Source organism: Brachypodium distachyon, chromosome 3, assembly GCF_000005505.3.
Source record: "Brachypodium distachyon strain Bd21 chromosome 3, Brachypodium_distachyon_v3.0, whole genome shotgun sequence".
Taxonomy (NCBI): Eukaryota; Viridiplantae; Streptophyta; class Magnoliopsida; order Poales; family Poaceae; genus Brachypodium; species Brachypodium distachyon.
The window spans coordinates 58,561,006-58,580,941 of NC_016133.3; the positions used below are offsets into that span (position 1 = coordinate 58,561,006).

The window sequence follows — 19,936 nt, forward strand, 5'->3', positions numbered from 1 at the left end:
TAACTTCGAGCGCAACAAAGTATGGTCATTGGTGGAAAGACCAAAAGATTGCAAAAATGTCATTGGGACTAAATGGATATTCAGGAACAAGCAAGATGTCCTTGGAAAAGTGACAAGGAACAAGGCAAGATTGGTGGCTCAAGGTTTCTCCCAACTCGAGGGTATTGACTACGGTGAAACAGCACATGGGGCAACTCCCCTGGTGTCGTGGCACGGAGCCCCGGCACCGGGGATGCCGGGCGAGCCCCGGCACCGGGGATGCCGGGCACCCCTTTTTTTAGTTCGGTGGAGGGCGGTGGGGATCGCTCCGACGATCGCCGGCATGGCCAAGACACGAAATGTGACGCTGAGGAGTTTACCCAGGTTCGGGCCACCCGGAGGTTTAATACCATACGTCTTGCTTTTGTGTTAGGATTTCACTGATTTAGGTGTGTTTATAGGTTGCCGGGGTGGCTCCCCGGCTAGCTTCTTGTAGCGCTAAGAGCCTTCCGACTCGGCCTATCTTAGTACTGTTGTCTAAATGTTCAACTAAATCAAGAGCCAACCTAGTTGGAAAAGGAAGAACCCCTGAACGGTGGCATTGGTTATCTTTTTATACACAAGGGAACACCACAGGTGTCATGGCTCACAGAGCGACACGCTAGCTAGGCACGTGTCGGGGTAACCAGCGAGGTGGCTCAGGCGAGCCATGATGTGCTTCATGCAGCTATCGATCTACTATTTACCGAGGGTGAACGTGTCGTAGTTTCACCGCTGTAGCCTTGCTGTGCAAGACTAGACAGGCCGCTCTAGCCCTGTCGGAGCATTTAATGCCTCTTCTTTTACTGTGCCTTCTTTTCCCAAGTGTCCAGCCGAGCGGGGGCTTGCCGGTAAGCCCCCTGGTTGCCGGGGATCGAGCTGCCTGCGAGGGGCTCGCTCCCCTTGCCGGGTGAGGCTTCCCGAGCGATCGCCTTCCTGGGAAGCCTGGCTTGCCGGGAACCTCCATTGCGACCCACGCGTCCAGCAGCAGTGGGAACCCCGTGGGCCCCTGGTGCGACAGCAGCCCTCGGGCATCAGCCGGCAACGAAGTTGTTCCCGGGGTAGCATTGTCCTCGGTTGGTTGCTGGGCTACGCCTTACAAAAGAGCATTTCCCTCCCTAAGTGTTTTGGTGTTAATGACAACATGACACGTGGACTAAACCGTGTGCTCGAGTGTTTCAGATTTGAGATCAAATGGCACAAGACGGTTCGTTGCCCTCAAAAAGGAAAGAAGCGTAGCGGTGTTTAGCGGCTTTTTATTTATATTGAGTCGTAGGAACTCCGTACTATAAAGAGGGAGTCCACATGGGACGATAATGGATGAATCAACTTCACGTACACAAATCTACCATATTTGCACCCACATAAAGCCTACCCAAAGTGAGAGAGAGTAAAGACATTTCAGAAAATCATTTCCAGTGCTCCCAGCTCTCCAGGCACTGGAACTTCCGGCCCAACCTCCGGGTGAACCTCTGGGTGTTCTCTGTTACCCTTGACTAGAATTTGCAGAACTTCCTCCCGATCGCCGGAACTTCCACCCGTCACTGCGCGAAATACACATAACGGTTAGATTTCGAGGCCACTTAAAGGGGTTTCGTCCCCAACGGGTTTCTAGACCTAAGCACAGCCAAGAACAGCCGCTCTCTCACCCCAAGAACACAAGAGCTTCATTTCCCTTGATCTCCCTCCCTAGTTCCCCCTTTTGATTCATCTTTTGAGGATTGGAGGAGAAGATCAAGATCTAGGGTTTCACCAAGTCAAAAAGTTGATTTCCCTTGTTTCCTTTGTGAATTTTTTTACTCTTGAGATTTTGGGATCCCTAGCCAGAAGGTGTCTCATCAAGGCCTCTAATCTTGTGAGGAGGTGCTTGAGAATTCGGAAAGGAGCCTCCAATTAAGTTGAGCCTCCAATTTCTTCGAGCGCTTCTTCCTTGCCGGGTTTGTGCAGCCGCACTCGCTTTTCCTCCAGGCGATCATGGAGTCCTACGGGCTCCTGCTCGCGCAAATCCACCCGACTTCCTTCTTTACATTGGCGGTCTTACAACACCTCTACGAAGCATTCATGGGGGTGACGCCGTCAGTGGTGTTGTTCCGCCACTACTACTACCCCTGGACGGAGAGAGGTGTTCCGCTGTCCTCGGGGGTGGTATTTCGCTTCCGCGAAAAATTCCGAGCGAAGTTCATCCAGTTGGGGAAGAAGAGGATCGAGGTCGAGTGGCGTAGGGACTGGTGCTGGATGCGCACTGATGACCTCGAGGAGTTTTACGAGGAGCCCATCGCGCCACCCAAGGGCGCGAAGGACTGGACGTTCCGGGACGCCAAGGACACCGAGCTAGTGCCCATCTACGACAAGATCTTCGCGCTCCGGCAAGCGGGTCTCTCGGATATTGATGTAGCGCGCAACTACATTGGGAGGCGTGTAGCCCCCCTGCAGCGACGCACACACCCAATGTGGTTGTACACCCGGCTGGGCGACCGCACCCGGCTGCATCGCAGGAACCTAACTCCGGAGGAGGTCCAACTGTGAGTGAAGGGCATCACCGGTGAGGACAAGCTTTCAGGCCACTTCCGACGGGAGTTGTGTTATGGCCACCTACCTGGACCGGGCCTTACAAGTGAAGAGGCGAACTGAAGGCCGACAGAAGCTGCGTGAAGCCCACCTGGCCAAGGCCCAAGTCGATCAGCTGCCTCCGGCGACTCGTATTTAGCCTGCTACAGACGGTGAAGTGTATTATCGAATCAACTACTATCTTGTAATCCCCTTTGTGGGCAACTATCTCTTCCTCCTCTCTCCGAGACCTGTTCTCTAGATTCCATCCCCTCGGCGTGACGCTGAGATTACTTGAGTTTGAGCCCTAGCAGTGAATTCTCTACTGCCTGTATCGTCACATCTGGTATCAGAGCTGCTCGATTCTCGGGTTGGCGGTCACAAGTTCCACGAAAATCCACAAAAAAGAAAGAGGGGGAGAGAGCGCACTGGGTGCTGGATCTGCAATTCCTTCATCGACCGGTGGGCGCGCGTGGAATTGGCGGCGATTCGCGTGCTCGAGGGTGTGTGGTTGGGATCTCTCGTAAAATTCCACTCACAATCGGCTCTCGCGGTGACGGTGTGTTGCGTGCCCTTCTGCAACAACTCCGGTGGCGTGTGGTGGCGGTAGACTGCTCGGGTACAAATTAGGTGGCTGCACGGGTTGGTCGCGGTCTTTCCGGCGGCTGTGAAATTCCAGTGTGCCGGCCTGATTCGTGTATCAGTGGGGGCGCATCTCGCTGGTGGCGGTAGAATCATCCTCTGGTGTGGTGGTGATGGAGAAGTTACAGAGTGACCTCACGGAGGTGAAGGCTCAAGGGGTGCTCGTGGCCAAGGCACTTCAGGCTCTGCAGAATTGGATGCCGAAGGTGGATCAGAACTTGGAGATGCTGCAAACATCCCTCACAGCGGTGGATGTGCGTGTGGCGGCTCTGGAGGCGGAGCGTCCATCTGACGATGCGACGTGTACACCTCGGCCCAATGGGCACGGCTCAGCTTTTGACGATGCGACGTGTACACCTCGGCCCAATGGGCACGGCTCAGCTTTTGACGATGCGACGTGTACACCTCGGCCCAATGGGCACAGCTCAGCTTCAAATCACCAGGGTACTGTGTCTGGGGCTCCTCGAGCACCAGGACCTACCCTGGTCAAGGGTAAGCGCCACTTCACTCATTCTCCAGTGCAGTTTGAATTGGGGGAGCATTCGGGCAAGGAAGATGATATGGATAGCTCTCATTTTACTGATCATCATGAGGATCGTCGCTCTCATTCTCGCATGCCTAAGACTGATTTTCCTAAATTTGATGGGGATAATCCCAAATGGTGGAAGGCAGTAGCCGAAAAATATTTTTCCATGTACCATGTTCCTAGAGATACTTGGGCTCGATTTGCTACCATGCACTTCTTAGGAAATGCTGCATTATGGCTTCAGACTTATGAAGCTGAACATGAGGTTGATAGCTGGGAAGAGTTAGTGGTAGTGGTTCATGCTAAGTTTGGCAAAGATAAGCATCATCGTTACTTAGAGGCTTTAGAGCGTTGTAAACAAACTGAATCTGTCAATAACTACTTCCACAAGTTTGAGGAGTTAAGGCATAAGGTGCTAGTTCATAATAGGCACTATGACGAGGCGTTCTTTGTTACGAAATTTGTAGCTGGGTTAAAACGTGAAATTCAGAAAGCAATTCGATTGCATAAACCTAGAACTGTTGATGCTGCGTTATCCCTTGCTGAAACGCAGGAGGAAATGCTGGAGGAGGCGCGTCTGTATTCGAGCTCCAAGTTAAAACATGATTATAAGCCATCTTACCAATTCCCTGGAATTGGTAAGGGAATTCTTACTGTACCGGCTGAGGACAAGAAGAAGGGGGACAGTAAACCTGTTTGGTCTGAGAAAATGGCAGCGCTACGTGCTCAACGCCGTGCTCGGGGAGAATGTTTTAAATGTGGAGACAAGTATCAACCAGGGCATAAGTGTGCAGCTTCAGTACCATTGCATATGGTTGAAGAATTGCTTGAGGTTTTGCAAGTGAGTACAGAGTCGGACACTGAGCAGGAGAATGAGGACAGTGATAGTGATTCCTTGATGCATTTGTCCATATGTGCTACTTCAGGAACATCTAACAAGAAGTCTATGCGTCTGCAAGGAGTGATGGAAGGTAAGCAAGTCCTCATACTCATTGATTCTGGTAGTAATGGGAGTTTTATCAGTCAAGCTGCAGTGGCTGCAATCAAGCTCCAAGTGCAACCTGTTCCTGCTGTGGTTGTTACAGTGGCCAATGGAGGCAAAGTGTCTTGTGACTCTGCTGTGCCCAATGCAACATGGACCTGTCAAGGCCATACTTTCAATTCAACTCTTCGAGTGTTTAACTTGCCCCACTATGACATGATCTTGGGTATGGACTGGTTAGAAGCATGTGGAAAAATGTGGATTGATTGGCCCAAGAAGGTTCTGCGTTTTTGGCACAATGGTGTCAGAATCACCTTGCGAGGAGTGAGGCCTAACTTGAGGCAATGTGATGTGATTTCTGTAGTGGAATTGCATGATTCCTTGGAGCAAGATGCTGTGGCTCATATTGTTCAGTTAACAGCTGTGTCTCCGCAACCTTTGATTGATCAGGTGCCACCACCTGTTGCTCAGATTATTTCAGATCATGCAGTGTGTTTCCAAGAACCAAAAGGACTTCCACCACATCGCTCCTATGACCATCACATTAATTTGTTACTTGGTGTGCAGCCTGTAAATGTCAAGCCCTACCGCTACACACCACAACAAAAAGATGAAATTGAGAAACAAATCCGTGAGATGTTGAAGGCTGGGATAATTAGACCAAGTCAGAGTCCCTTTGCTTCGCCTGTCCTCTTAGTGAAGAAGAAGGTTGGTTCATGGCGTCTGTGTGTGGACTATCGCCACCTTAATGCGGTTACAGTTAAAGATCGCTATCCTATGCCAGTGGTGGAAGAATTAATGGATGAGTTAGCGGGAGCTCAGTTTTTCACGAAATTGGATCTTCGCTCAGGTTACCATCAGATCCGTATGTGCCCTCAAGATGAAGCTAAGACAGCGTTCAAATCACACAGTGGGCATTTTGAGTTCCTTGTAATGCCATTTGGGTTGACCTGTGCGCCAGCCACTTTCCAGGCAGCGATGAACAGTGTATTCGCTCATGTGATTCGTAAATTTGTGCTGGTGTTTGTGGATGACATCCTAATCTATAGTCGTACTATGGAGGACCATGTCAATCATCTTGAGCAGGTCTTCACTCTCTTGTTTCAGAATCAATTATTCGTCAAATTGAACAAGTGCTCTTTCGCGCAACCTTCGCTGGAATATTTGGGGCACATAATTGGGGCAAATGGTGTCTCGACAGACCCTGCCAAGATTGAGGCAGTTCAGCAGTGGCCAACACCTCTCAATGTCAAACAATTACGGGGTTTCTTGGGATTAGCGGGCTACTACCGTAGGTTTATCCGCAATTTTGGCATCATTTGTCGCCCTCTGACCACACTACTGAAGAAGAACGTTCCTTTTATTTGGACTTCCATTGAAGATGATGCTTTCAGTGCTCTGAAGCAAGCCTTGGTTCAGGCGCCAGTGCTTGCATTGCCGGATTTCGCCAAAGAATTTGTGCTTGAAACGGATGCTTGTGCTTATGGAGTGGGCGCAGTTCTGATGCAGCAAGGACACCCTCTTGCCTTTTTGAGTCGTGCATTAGGGCCGAAGAATCAGTCCTTATCTACTTATGACAAAGAGTGTTTGGCTATTTTGTTGGCCATCGAGAAATGGAAATCCTATCTCCAGCATCGACCCTTTACTACTCATACAGACCAGAAGAGCTTGGTGCAGTTGGGGGACCATCGTTTCAACACTGCATTACAGCAACGAGCATTTTTCAGACTTATGGGTCTTCAATATAAGATTGTCTACAAGAAAGGAAACACAAATAAAGCAGCCGACGCCCTGTCTCGTCGCCCAAATTTATTGCATAATTATGCGATGTCTGCAGTTCAACCTCGCTGGGTGGAGATTATCATTGAAGGATATCAACATGATCCCCAAGCGAAACAACTGTTAGCTGAGCTGGCTATTCACAGCCCCAATAGTCAAGGTTATTCTTTGACAGATGGCATTATTCGTTTTCATGGGCGCATCTGGCTGGGAGTTCATAAGGCTGCACATCAAGCTGTGTTGTTAGCTCTCCACAGTAGTGGAGTGGGTGGACATTCAGGTGTGCTAGCTACCTATCATAAGGTGAAACAGTTGTTTGCTTGGCCAAAACTGAAGCAAGATGTTCAAACATTTGTTCAACACTGTCGTGTTTGCCAACAAGCTAAAGGTGACCACAATCGAACGCCGGGCCTATTGCAGCCGTTCCCTGTTCCGCCTGAAGCTTGGCACACGGTCAGTATGGACTTCATTGAGGGTTTGCCGTCTTCTAATCACTTTGATACCATCTTGGTGGTCATAGACAAATTCACTAAGTACGGGCATTTCATTCCTCTCAAGCATCCTTTCACGGCGGCAACAGTGGCACAATTATTCTTGGATAATGTATATCGTTTGCATGGGCTGCCAAAAATTATCATCTCTGACAGGGATAAAGTGTTTATCAGTTCTTTTTGGCAACAATTATTCAAACTAGCTGACACCACTCTAAATCTCAGTTCATCATATCATCCACAGACCGACGGGCAAACCGAGCGTTTGAATCAGTGTTTGGAGACCTATCTCAGATGTCTAGTTCATGCCAAACCAAACAGGTGGGCTCGTTGGTTGCCCCAGGCTGAATACTGGTACAACACCAACTTCCATTCTGCTCTGGGTCGCTCACCATTTGAAGTACTTTATGGGCGCAAACCTCGCAACTTGGCTATGCAGAACACTACCCAACTGTCCAATCCAGATCTGGCACAATGGTTACAGGAGCGGCAAGCTATGTTGCCTTTGATTCGTCAGCACTTGGAGAGAGCTCAAGCTCATATGACTGCTCAAGCCAACAAGAAACGGATGGAACGTACGTTTGAGGTTGGTGATCAAGTGTATTTGCGCCTGCAGCCGTATGTCCAACGCTCTGTCATGCCGCGAGCCTCGCAGAAACTGAGTTTCAAGTACTTTGGGCCATATACCATTCTGCAGCGTGTGGGAACAGTTGCTTATAAGCTGCAGCTACCACAAGGGGCTCGCATTCATCCGGTCCAACCCCAGGAAATTCTGCAATCGCGCCTGGTACGTTGCGGCAGCAAGCTCAAACCTCAGGTGCTTGTGTCGTGGAGTGCTTTGCCAGACAACTGCCATACGTGGGAAAACTTGTTTGCTCTTGTCAATGCATTTCCGGCTGCCCCAGCTTGGGGACAAGCTGGGTCTCGAGGGGGAGGTGATGTTACGGCCACCTACCTGGACCGGGCCTTACAAGTGAAGAGGCGAACTGAAGGCCGACAGAAGCTGCGTGAAGCCCACCTGGCCAAGGCCCAAGTCGATCAGCTGCCTCCGGCGACTCATATTTAGCCTGCTACGGACGGTGAAGTGTATTATCGAATCAACTACTGTCTTGTAATCCCCTTCGTGGGCAACTATCTCTTCCTCCTCTCTCCGAGACCTGTTCTCTGGATTCCATCCCCTCGGCGTGACGCTGAGATTACTTGAGTTTGAGCCCTAGCAGTGAATTCTCTGCTGCCTGTATCGTCACAAATTGTTGCGCTCCACGCCGGGATCCCAAACCCTGGAACTTGGGATTACCCACTCTGCGACGAGTGGTGAATTGTGGAGGTTCCTCCATCCGACTGCCTCCCCCCGCAACCCAGAGCCCGCACTGCAACGGAGCTAGTAGCGGAGGATGAGGGGAAGGATGTCTCGGACTGGGACTCCGCCACCTCGGAGGATGCCAGTGCGGGCGACGCCCTTCCCGGTGGCGCCGGCGGAGGCTTCGGGGACGTCGAGTCCCGGGAGGGCGGCGGTGGCGCGGGAGAGGAGGACGACGACGACGGCGAGGACGACGTCGTGCCCCTGGTGAGGCGGACAGCGGCGCAAAGGGCGAGCCAGCACGGGCCGGCTCGTCGGCCCAAGCTGCACCACCGAGCACCACAGCGGCAGGTACTGCTGGCAGCGGAGTGGCTGCAGGAACCAGCCCCGCTGCACCAGTGGCGCCAATGGCGCCACCAGCTCGGAAAACACCTGCGGCGGGAAGCATCTTTGCTGACCGCATACTCCAGCTTGACCCGCGCGCCGAGGTAACACAACTTCAACTGAATCCACTGACTCTTCCACTCTTCGTTGGTCTCGCTAACTTTCACCCTCATGTTGCTGCAGGTCTTCGAAGAAGAGGGGGCAAACCGGCATGGCGCCGGCTGTCCCGGCCAAGAAACCACGCCCGGCAACCAGCGGGAGTGGTGGTGACGCTGGTGCTGACGCGGGAACGGCGGCAACGTCAGTTGCCGGAGATGAACACATCCCCAGCCAAGACCAGCAGGGTACTGGCCCGGGAACAGGTATCCCCTGCAGCCGAGCACTTCTGCGACGCAACTGCTTTTACCACTCTTTCAATTTCTTACTCTCGTCTCGACACTAGCAGAGCCGGACACGGTTGACTCCAGCGCCGAGGCTGAAGCCTTCTGGGCGGGCGTCGCGCTTGGCCAGGCACCCTCGCGCGAATCCGCCGACGGAGGCGGTGGAGAAGGAGAGGAAGCTGCCAGGGCGACGGAAGACGCCCCGGGAGGCGCCGCGCAGACGGCGCAACACGAGGTCCCGCTTAGACACTCTCGCTTCTTTTTATTGTTCCTGCCAATGGCGCTAATTTTCTTTGTCAGTTCGGGGACTCGTATGTGACTTCAGAACTCTACCTCTTCTGTTCCCACACAGAACAGTAGCTGTGATCCATGGGTCTGTTTCTCTGTCCGATGTCTTCTCGGCACACGTGAGCCGGGCCCACACCAGGGCGGTCGAATCAATGTAGCAGCCAGTGCACGTAAGAGAATATATGTCTAGGTCTCCTAGCTAGGTGTGGACTGTAGTACTACTGTTGCAGGAGGTCCACAAAGTGAATCAATGTAGCCTAGGTCTCCTAGGGTTTTACTGTTGCAGGAGGTCCATAAAGTGAATCAGTATCTCACTTTAACTCTACTCCCGCCGCGCCGGCCAGGGTTATAAGAAGGGCACCCCGCCCTGTAGTGCTCTCGCCGCCCTGTGCCTCCTCTCTTCCTTCCTTCCTACCGTCTAGCTAGCAAAACAAAATGTACAATAATCGTCGCATGACCTACACGGAACAACAGACTGAAACACTTCGGATAGAATCAGAAATGATTGCTCGTCTCCCTCCCACCGATGCTGAGCTGGACAACCTGAACCAGCAGGGAAGAAGTCCCGTAATAAGGGCCGACGTCGACGCAGGCACTTGGTGTTGCTGGAATTGCGGGACGATCTATCAACCGATCGCGAATCTGTTCGTGGATCTTCCTTGGCCAAGACGCACCGAAAACACATGTACTACTCCCCCGGTCCTGGTAATTCCTCATTTTACCTGCTCTCGCATCAATTGACAGCTTGTTGCCTTTGTGTTTTGCTGTTTACTCAACTTCTCATTTTACTAACTTGCTTTATGATCTATTTCTCTGCAGAACACTTCTTTCTTTGAGTTCAACCTCACAAACATGTCCGCTTGTGATGTTCCTCTGACCATGCCCGTGTACAATCAGGGTGACAAACGTGAGTAAATGTGATTTCTCCTTCCTAGGCTAGTTATGGGTAATGTCTTCTGGTTTTGGTCTCCATTTTCTAACCCGTGTGTGGTTATACACTTTGTAGCTTCATGCGCCCTCTACGCGGTTGTAACCGTGACCGTCCTCACCAAGAAAATTCTATGGGCTAGGGCTCGAACTCCTGCTGCCTTCACCCTGCCAATTGACATGAATCTCCTCACCTATCTTTTCTTTACCAACATTAATCATGACCCGAACAGACCTGGCACACAGATAGCATTAGCGCTTAGCTACATGAGAGATGTAGGTGCGCCGGTGCGTCATCGGGTCTCACCCGGCGCCCAGCGACCTCAGCCCGCACACAACCTGAGGATAACTAGCTATTTCCGTGTAGATGTAAATGATGTTGATCTTGTTACTAGCCTCGGGAATCCCTCTCATAGCAGGGATAGCCTCTGGACGCCGTATGGACTTCGCTACCTCTCGCAACGTGTACATACCACCACCACGTGGTACACAAGGCACGTGCAGACATGCCGTGGCGCTGACCGGAGCCGGGTTGTATCAGATACTTGGTGATTTTCTTTGCACGTGCTATGCCATCCAGGACTCTCACGGCATCTTTGTCCACCCGGACGGCCAGTTGGGGTTTCACCCAAGTCGTGGAGCCTTGGGAGGCCGCTTTCACGTTCCTGCTATCCACGTCATCGACTAATACTATGCATTCTACCTATCTAATTAGCAGTACTAGGGTTTGACATTCGCTCTATGTTGTCTAATTGGTTGTAATCTTGGACTATTTTATTTATCTTGTAATATTCTGTTGTAAAAGACCAATTAATCAGGAGAACATGTACTTTATTAATTAGTGGAATTTGTGTGCTGTTTACCCTATGTGTTTTGTTGTTGCCGCTGTGAATGTAATTATATATATATATATACCTGCTTAGTTTTCAAAGAACGAGGATAGTCTCCTGACTAGTCCGAAGCTGAGCGTGGCATCCAACCTCGGACAAGAAAGGTATATACTTAACTGGATGAGATGTTATTTTTAAGAAACACAAAGCAGGTTGCATTGGCCAACAAATAACCCTCTGTTCTCCTTTTGCGGTGAGATGTTTAAGCAAGACTAGGAGCTCCACGCATGCGCTCCATGCAATCATGCATGTTACCGGCAGGTAATTATGGCCGGAAGCTCAACTTGTTAGCTAGTAATATTTAGGCCTTGCTTAAGGTTCGATGAAATCTAAATCCCCAGTAGTCATTGCAGTGGAGCTTCCACGGTGCTGGAGCTCATTGGCGAGCAAGGCAACGGCGGCTAAACTCCAGGGCATGCATGTCACCCGTAGGTAACTGAAGCCAGCAGCTGGATATGTTTCAGGCCATGAATTAGTTTGATGAAATCTAGTCTGATCGTTTTTGCAGGGAGGAGCTTGCAAAGTGCTGGTGCTCATTCACGAGAGAGGCGCCAGCGGCGAGACTTGTAGTATAGTATTTGGTTGGCGAGTGATTCAAATTTGCTCAAATATAAATGTATTTATGGCTAAAAAACTTGTAGATACATTGCCTAAAAAACGTCTAGATAGATACATGGAATAGAAAGTCATTTAATATAGGACGGAGAGAGTTTTCTTTTTTTTAAATTACGCAGTTATTTTGCTGACCCGGAGAAGCAAATATAGTAGAGTATTTGGCTTGGGATTCACGTCTTGTAATCTAGTAGTACAAGAGAAACCGGATGTACAATGTAATCATGAGAGATAGCTATGAAACTTTAAATTAGCAGCTGTAGTCAGAAAAAAGTCTCCTTACCCCTACGTACGGAGACTTGAAGAATTCAAATGCTGTGGAACTTTGAACGTCCACGTCTGGCACAAACATGCAGTATGCCACTCTTAACTAGTTAAAGAGGCGCTTGGCCGCCGTTGGCGGGCAGCCAGATCTTACAAATCATGTTGAAAGATAATACTTAGTAGTGAGAAAACAATACATGCAGAGCTGTCTTAGATCTAGATCATAAGCAATAGGCAGAGAGGAAGCTGTCCAGAGAAACAAAGGTAAAAATACAAAGTTCGATAGGAACACACAAGTGTAAGCAGCATGCACAACAGAGGTTAAGTTGAGATGTATGCAGTAGCATTCTTGAACCAATCAGTTTTGAAAAGACAAAAGGGACATACTCTCAGCAAAGGATCAAATGTTAAATTCATGTTTTTTTTGGTAAAGATGGTTAAATGTTGGTTACCTTGTCAAATGGCCTGGATAGAAAAGGGACAGAGGGCCTTCTATGGCGGTAAAGCTGAATAATACACAATATTGTTCTGGTAGACATTGGCAGATCTCATAAACGAAAAAGTTTTACGAGGCTCGGCCGCACTGCGCCTAGAATCCTCATCCGCCCTACAAAATGCGAACCTGCCGTCCGATATCCATGCCTCAGCCAGTACCCAGATGCTTATCTAAAGGGAATCGCTAATGAGGCCGTGCCCTGCAGCTTCAAACAGTGATCAACCTACTGCCCTACAGAGCAATGCTGATAGCAGCATAAATGAAGCTGCAAGCACGAAATTCTAATTTACCGGGCCCGGGACCTACCGGAGTTTTATCGCGCGTTGCCCTTCGCCAAGATTCATGCTGCTGGCGCTTTCCCAAATTCGTGTTTCATTTGCTACTTTGTATTTCGCATTATCAGCTGGCGTATATGAAACGTATTTTGCGTTTTCTGACATGCGGGGTCCCATAATGGTTACAACGGTTCCGTCGAAGGGGTTTTTGCAGTGACATCCATTCATCTTCTTCGTTGTTGGGTGCTTAGTTCATCGCCCGCTTCCGCCCCTCCATTGTTGAACTGTGGAGCGGACTGCTGGAAAGGGGACGAATTCGAGATTTCTTTCCATTTTTCTGCTTTGATTCTTGCCCGCCGACGGTTGTTTCGAGCTCGCGAGGTCTTTAGTTGTTCGTCTCTCAGAAACCCCAAAATAGAGGGGTCACAAATCCAGTCTCGATTGGCTGTGTTGATCTTTTTTTACACTCGATAGAATGGCAGTAGTACTAGGTTGTTGACTTGTCATAAGTACAAAACATTGAAAGAGTTGTATGTAAACTTCTATTTTATACATAAATATACAATATAAGATATTATGTATTGAGAGTGCCTCAAGGGTCAGCCGCTGGGCGTCGGTTTATTCCCGTGAGCGCACGATGCGCCGTAGAAGGCGTCTCGGTTTATTCCCGTTGCACCCCCGAGAGGTCAAAACTCTTGCACGTCGCACCATTAGTTACGGATTACGAGCGATAATCCACATGCTTTTGCGCCTCTTGATGCACGTCAGCACATCCAAGTACTAGTATACTCCATTGTCAACTGATCAACTGTACTACGTAGTTCAGTGTCACGTGAAGGAGGAAGGTTCCTTGGTCTCAAGATAATATACAGTACTGTAATAGATACACACATGGGATTTGCATTTCTTAAACGTGGAGCCATCGGATCGATCTGCACGGAGATTTGCGTGGATATTTTATTTCCGTTTCTTATTTTCCATGTCACGCGGCCTGCGCGCGGAGGCATCAGGCAGGTGATTCAGGTCCAAACCATGCGTGCATCGGGCGGAATTCGACCTTCTGGCAGCGATGCATACATGCATCTACGTCTCCCCGCCCCCCCCCCCCCCCCCCCCACCCCCCCCGGGAGCAGCTCGACGGATGCTACAAAAGCTGTCCATAAAAAAGAAATGAACCTATACATTGTAGTGCTTGCCCACAAGTTCAAAAGTTTAAGGCCAACCCATAAGCTTGTGGGCAGCCCATAAGATATAAAAAACTATTATTTCTATAAATGAAGTACACATTGGTGCTTGTCTCTTGTCAAAATTCAACAACTTTTTCTTACACATGGGGTCCAGCTTAAGGACAACTTTAGCCACATACATTGTGAGATTTTCTGCATATGATAAGCCTAGGCAGGGGCGGAGGCAGAAAAGAGAACCATTGGATTCATTACACTATAATCATGGGGTTCATACGTAGGTTTGGATCCAATTCCTATTGAATTTGGTGATTTTCATTGGGTTCATCTGAACCCAATGGCTACACTGTAGCTCCGCCCCTGAGCCTAGAACATGGGTCCCATCTTATTGCAATTGTGGCCTTATACATTGCTGTTTCTCTAATCAATCAATGTAGGTGGTGTTTTTATATGTACCTTGTAGGGTTAATCTCGTTCAGCTATTTATCCGGTACTGCAGCTTTTCTGTTAGCAGATAGTGTTTTCTTCAGCTAATAACTTGTCCGTCTGTGGACTTTTTCAGCCATACTATGTAACGGTATGGCTCGTAGTTATCTCCTTTACGTTTGTTAGTTGGAGCTCACTGAGTTTCGGTCGTGGGATGGCGTGACAATAGTGGGACGAAGTGGGCTAGTCGTTGTGTTTCTGTTACGGCATGTACTGAAGAATAAAAAGAATGGAAACCGAAAAGCAGCGGACGGTTGCACGCTGCGCAAATCTCTTGTGTTTTCCTCTTCGTGTATCCACCTACGAGTGACCTATCGAGTGTAAAAACAAGATCTTCTTTTGGTCCTCATCTTCTGTACTACTTCCTCCGTCCCACAAAGATTGGCACGGATTTAAACTTTTTATGGACGGAGGGAATACGTGGTAAGTACACTGTCACTGTACATCTTTTCCTCCTCTAAATGGCTTGGAAAAGTAGGAATAATTCTTGTTTTGAGAAAAAATTGATTCGTTCTCCAGCTGAGTTGGTTTGTTATACTTGTGCTTTTCTGAACTACTGGGCAGGCTTACAGAAGTACGGTGATCGGGAGAGGCTGCTGGAGGGATCACAGAAGCTGCAAGAGGTGGCGCTCAAGGCTCATGCTGAGGCGGCTACTCCAGGTGTACCTGCTGGGCACAGTGCTACCCCGGGCGTTCTTCAGTTACTGTCAAGTGATGCTGTGGACACTTCTGTTGGATGAGGATTACTCAAGTACGGCCTGCAAAAACGATCTGTGAAGTTGAGGGTCCGTTGTTGCTGTTTATGTTGTCTGGGTGTGGCTGTTTTGGTTCCTGCAGAGTTGTTCCTAGTCTAAATCTGGGGCTTTAGGATATTGAGATGTTCGTAGAAATGGTTACTGTCATTCCTTTAGACCGGAGATCGTTTGGTGCCTGTCAAGTCCCGTAGTTTTGTGTTTCTTGTTGTTTTACTTCTCTGTACGAACTTATGGCTCCGTTCATGTTGTTGGAATGGAGTACGGCCGCGAGTTCGCGGGCGATTCAAAAAAAAAATGGCGGGGAATCCTCCCGTGGAGAGAAGCATCCACGTTGACAGGCAGGCGTTAGCGGGTTTTTTTCGGCTCCACGCATGCGCGTCCTCGGTTTTTATTCGGCCTGATTGGTTCGTTCGGTTTTCGGAGGCTGTTACGTCTGTTCTATCCAGGCCGTTGCTGTGTAGTCTACTGTTCCCGGAGGTTCTCGTGTGCGCTGGTGTCTTGGCGATGCCGCCTCTGGCTGGATCTCTGGAGGCGGACGGCAGATTTCTTCTCGGGCAGTGCCGGCGGCCGGCTGGTTCCCATTTCCCTGTTGGTTCGCGGGTGAGTCCACCGGCTTCCAGATGCTTGGGTTCGTTTCTTCCTTCCTTTGCCTTCGTCTCTCAGATCAGATCAAGCACCCACACCGTCTCTCTCCTTCCCCAGGCCTACCACTGCTCAGCTTGTCACTGCAGGCGCGTTTGTGGATGGGAGATCGAGCACACCGGCGATGCAGTGGCCAGGTCGAGGTTCTGCAGGAGCAACATGGTGGCGCCGCCGCCGCTGCCTTCGATGGAGGAGGAACCAGGGTCGTCCCTGGTGGCCACCTGCTCAAGAGGGGGAGGGACGAGCTGGCGGATACCTCGGCGAGGTCATCTCCTCAACCAACACTTTTCAGCAAAGTAGATCCACCGATGTTCTTTTTCTTTTTTACCATCTTGATTCTGGAGGTTTCAGCTAACAATTAGGGGCAACTAGAGCATGACTTTCTCATGATTTGCCTCTGGGAATATTGCAGGTGTATGACAAACACAGAATAATAATCCAAGAAAGCGGCAGAATGGGAAATCTACCTATGAAAAGGTACCATCTAGGAAATATAACAACTAATTAATCTGTTTTTGATTATATATCATGGTTAATGGTTTCATGGAAAAAGATCGTTTATCTTTACTCTCAGCATTTCAGCTTGGCAAAGAATAATGAGAGTAAAAGAGCTAGAGATGAATGTTCCCTCCTACATCCACCCTTGAGCTGCTCCTAACAAATCCTGCTTCTTTCAAGTGCCCAGGTGAAACAATATATAACGTAGAGCATTATCACAATGAAGTTCTTTTGTTTGTGATAGCCAGACAATAGAGATTGTGTGAGATCGAGATAGGCAATCAGAGGGGGGTGAATGATTGCGCGGAAGCAAATTAAAACTTTTCCCGAAAGTTCAAACCCTAAATCACCTTTCTGTCCGTGATAGTAAAACAGCCGTAACTTTTGATTGGATGAACCAAAAAATACTTATGAGTATGAAAAAAAAAGGTATTAAAATTATCTAACCAACGCAACAAGAATCAGCTCAATCGGACTTACCAATCAAAAGATATGATCAAAATAGTAACAGCTGACAGAAAGTTACGAGGATTAACTAAAACCAATTTCGAGGAATAACAAGAAAGATGAATTAATTGCAATCTTCTCTTGATCTCGTGATAAACCTGCAGCAAAGTATTATGAACTTGTGATGAACCTGCACCAAAGTATTAGAAAGATCTAGCACGAAGATTTCACGAAGATCCGAGAAGAACAGAGATGACACCGCCAACGAATCTCTTTATTGCAACGATGTCGATCGATTATAAAAGATGCAACCATGCATCCAAGAACTCTCCAAGAATTGATCTAGATCCAAAGCTTTGAGTTCCCTCACGTCCTTGCTAAAACCCTAGCTAGGATGCCCTCTATTTATAAGGGAAAATTCGCAACCCTAAACCGAATCCGAATCCAACACGGACTCCTCTGTCCCGGTCAGTATTTTGCCCGTGGGGCCCGCATACGACCTCAGATTGAGATGACTCCAAAAGCAAAGTTGTTCGTCTCGACGACGCGCACAACTTTCATGTGGATCACTTTTCCATCCGACGCCATCTTGATGACGCTACTGTTTAATCTTTAAACAGCTCTCATCCAGCCACGGCTGGACCTACATCTTCACCTCGATGTCACTTCATGCCATCAACTCTTCTTGTGATGTTTTCAAAACTCGACCATCACGTATCAAATATCTACAATACCGTACATCTCTGGTATAAACAACATACGACAAACCGGTGCCCTCCCGGATCATCGTAACCTTCACTTCCATTGTTCCTTCGCACGAACGTCCCGCATGACCTTGATCCTCGACCTCAGCTTCCCAAGCTTCGTCTCTCGATCCCGTCATCGATCACGTTCTTCTAGCTCCGGCAACACCTGAAAGCGAACACACAAATAACCAGTACGAGCACAAGTCCACGACTTGACTCAGGGTAAGTTTCACACAACTCACGCCATGTTTTCACATAAGAAACTAATGGATCAGCACACCACTAGCAAAGCACTAAGTCCAAACAAGATACATGTCATCACTTAAATATCCATATTATCTAAAGTATCCACATCAATGTTTCATCTAAAACACTTGCCAATGTTACATATCACATATGATTTCACAGATTGTCAATCTTTGTACGCTGATTTATTTGCCTTGATTTTATCTCTCCTCTTCAATTTTGTCAGCCGCTCCATGGTGTGCTTCCAGAATGAATCACACAAGCAGAAGGCATGTGTTTCTTCTGTTGTGATTGGTGATAATAAGAAACCCCTCAGGCCATATTTCTTCTGTTGTCAGTACATGTCAGCACAATAGTTTAAATATGTTCGGTGCATTTTTTTGCATCACGATTGCATAAAAAAGCTGAAGTACCAAAAGTTTAGATTTGTTTTTGCAATAGTTCTTATATGCAGTAATGTAAGATGCAAGGAGTCCAATTATGTTATTGTCCAACATGGGTTCAACTCTACACTTGTGAAGGAAAAGAAAATTAAAATTACAATTCAATAATATGTATGCAGGAGAATCCAGGGTTACAATTCTGGTTTGCTTTGTATAGAAAAACAATCTATGTGAGGCTGGAGAATTTGAGGCTGGATTAGTCTACGAGGATAGCCAAGATTCTGCTGTCGTGGGCATATTTATTGGTGTCCTTATGAAAGCTTACAACAGTAAGCTCATTTTTGTTGCTTGCAGTTACCTACTTTGTGATTGTTGTAGATATATGTGATATCACCTCTCTACGTGAGGATGATTCTCTCAGTGGAGGCTCCGCTTGCAGTTGGTAACTAATGCAGACTTGTCTCAAATATATTCATGTTTGAGAAAAGTCTATTTTCAACCCTGAACTTGTAGACAAAGTCTGAATCAGATCTTAACTTTTGAATTCCTGAATTTCAGACCCTGACCTTACTGATCCCGGTCAATTAAACCCCTTAATCCCGAAAATGGTGTTTGCCGCACTGGTCTTGTTGACGTAATACTGGGATTGCTGGCTAAGACTAGAGGAAGGACCCAAATGATGCTCTCGTATCTCTTATTTTCTTAATTTTGATATTTTTAACTATGTTTAGGAAATAACTAACGAGAATAACCGTTACTAATTTTTTTATACCGTCTTCTGATATATTTTTAACTATGTTGGCTAAGGTCTTCTGATATACTTTCTTAGGCGGGGACGGCTTGGCTCGCCGCTCGCCGGAACCGGTGCTCCCTGCGTGTATGCTCCGCTACTGCTGCCTAGGTCGCCGCTCGCCAGGTCGGAAGGGCTCGCTTCGAGGGAAGAATGCCGATGTCCTCACCAGATGCCTGGTAGTTTTTTTAACAATATTGTGGGTAATTTTTTTCAGGTAATTTTCCATAAGAATAAGTAGTCAGGACCCACATACAGTGCTCACTCACCAAATCCTAAGACACATCATTATCCCAACCTAGCCAAATAGGGAATTTCGGGCTAAGGTTTAAATTGACCGGGATTAGATAGGTCAGGGGCTGAAAACCCGGAATTAGAAGGTTAGGTTTGATTCAGACAAGTTCTACAAGTTTAGGGTTCAAAATGGACTTTTCTCTTCCTGCTTTGAAAGGTTGGTCCAACATATGCCAAAATTATTTCCTGATTGTTCCATCGTTTCACTCCCAGTTCTAAATGTCTTTGTTCCTCCCTGAAAGTTTGGTGACCAGTTACAGAATGTCCGGTGTATTTATATGGGTGTTGAGGACTTTCCTATGGCTTGTGCCATAGCTAATCTCTCCCACTACAGGATGGCCGCTAAACTTAGAGACAATGATCCTTGGGAAACGGAATTATGGGTGTTGAGGACTTTCCTATCTAGCATTAGGTGAAGAAGACTGCATTCTTGGCAAAATTGCTTCGGTCAACCAATTTATGCTTATTGCTCCAGGAAAAAAATTCACTTATGTAGGATAAGATTTGGGCTTGTTATGGCAAGATGCAAGCTTATGATGGCTATTAGGATAAAACTAACATCCGTGTTAATCCCGACAGTTTGTTTTAGGTTCTATTCATTTTTTGAAAATATAGTGGTTTGTGTATATCATCTTTTGTTTCTTTCTCTGGAAACTAAGATATT

At 48.0% G+C, this 19,936-nt stretch overlaps 3 protein-coding genes across 4 annotated transcripts; all 3 read left to right on the forward strand.

Moving 5' to 3' along the window:
- The first annotated feature begins 8,864 nt into the window (after window positions 1–8,864).
- Window positions 8,865–9,561, forward strand: LOC112272019. Its single transcript, XM_024462510.1, has 2 exons — window positions 8,865–9,031; window positions 9,115–9,561. Exons 1-2 carry the CDS (start codon window positions 8,881–8,883, stop codon window positions 9,366–9,368), a joined length of 405 nt encoding a protein of 134 aa, XP_024318278.1. The 5' UTR covers window positions 8,865–8,880; the 3' UTR covers window positions 9,369–9,561.
- A 223-nt stretch (window positions 9,562–9,784) lies between these two features.
- Window positions 9,785–11,074, forward strand: LOC112271975. Its single transcript, XM_024462289.1, has 3 exons — window positions 9,785–10,042; window positions 10,157–10,244; window positions 10,344–11,074. Exons 1-3 carry the CDS (start codon window positions 9,791–9,793, stop codon window positions 10,814–10,816), a joined length of 813 nt encoding a protein of 270 aa, XP_024318057.1. The 5' UTR covers window positions 9,785–9,790; the 3' UTR covers window positions 10,817–11,074.
- Window positions 11,075–15,692: 4,618 nt separating this feature from the next.
- Window positions 15,693–16,502, forward strand: LOC112271928. Of its 2 annotated transcripts, none has more exons than XM_024462189.1 (3): window positions 15,693–15,826; window positions 15,929–16,133; window positions 16,281–16,502. In XM_024462189.1, the coding sequence occupies exons 1-3, from the start codon at window positions 15,731–15,733 to the stop codon at window positions 16,286–16,288; spliced, it is 309 nt and encodes a 102-aa protein (XP_024317957.1). In that variant the 5' UTR covers window positions 15,693–15,730; the 3' UTR covers window positions 16,289–16,502. The 2 variants fall into 2 exon arrangements, with proteins under 2 accessions (XP_024317957.1, XP_024317958.1); XM_024462190.1 differs by having other exon boundaries at window positions 15,706–15,826; window positions 15,958–16,133.
- Window positions 16,503–19,936: the final 3,434 nt, after the last annotated feature.

What these genes read in the sequence shown, in the direction of transcription:
- LOC112272019 (XM_024462510.1), top strand. Translation starts at nt 8,881, where the DNA reads ATGGCGCCGGCTGTCCCGGCCAAGAAACCACGCCCGGCAACCAGCGGG. An exon ending in GGGTACTGGCCCGGGAACAG is followed by an intron (nt 9,032 to 9,114) that starts GTATCCCCTGCA and finishes CGACACTAGCAG; the next exon opens with AGCCGGACACGGTTGACTCC.
- LOC112271928 (XM_024462189.1), top strand. Translation starts at nt 15,731, where the DNA reads ATGCCGCCTCTGGCTGGATCTCTGGAGGCGGACGGCAGATTTCTTCTC. An exon ending in ATTTCCCTGTTGGTTCGCGG is followed by an intron (nt 15,827 to 15,928) that starts GTGAGTCCACCG and finishes CTCCTTCCCCAG; the next exon opens with GCCTACCACTGCTCAGCTTG.
- LOC112271975 (XM_024462289.1), top strand. Translation starts at nt 9,791, where the DNA reads ATGACCTACACGGAACAACAGACTGAAACACTTCGGATAGAATCAGAA. An exon ending in GTACTACTCCCCCGGTCCTG is followed by an intron (nt 10,043 to 10,156) that starts GTAATTCCTCAT and finishes ATTTCTCTGCAG; the next exon opens with AACACTTCTTTCTTTGAGTT. An exon ending in GTACAATCAGGGTGACAAAC is followed by an intron (nt 10,245 to 10,343) that starts GTGAGTAAATGT and finishes TACACTTTGTAG; the next exon opens with CTTCATGCGCCCTCTACGCG.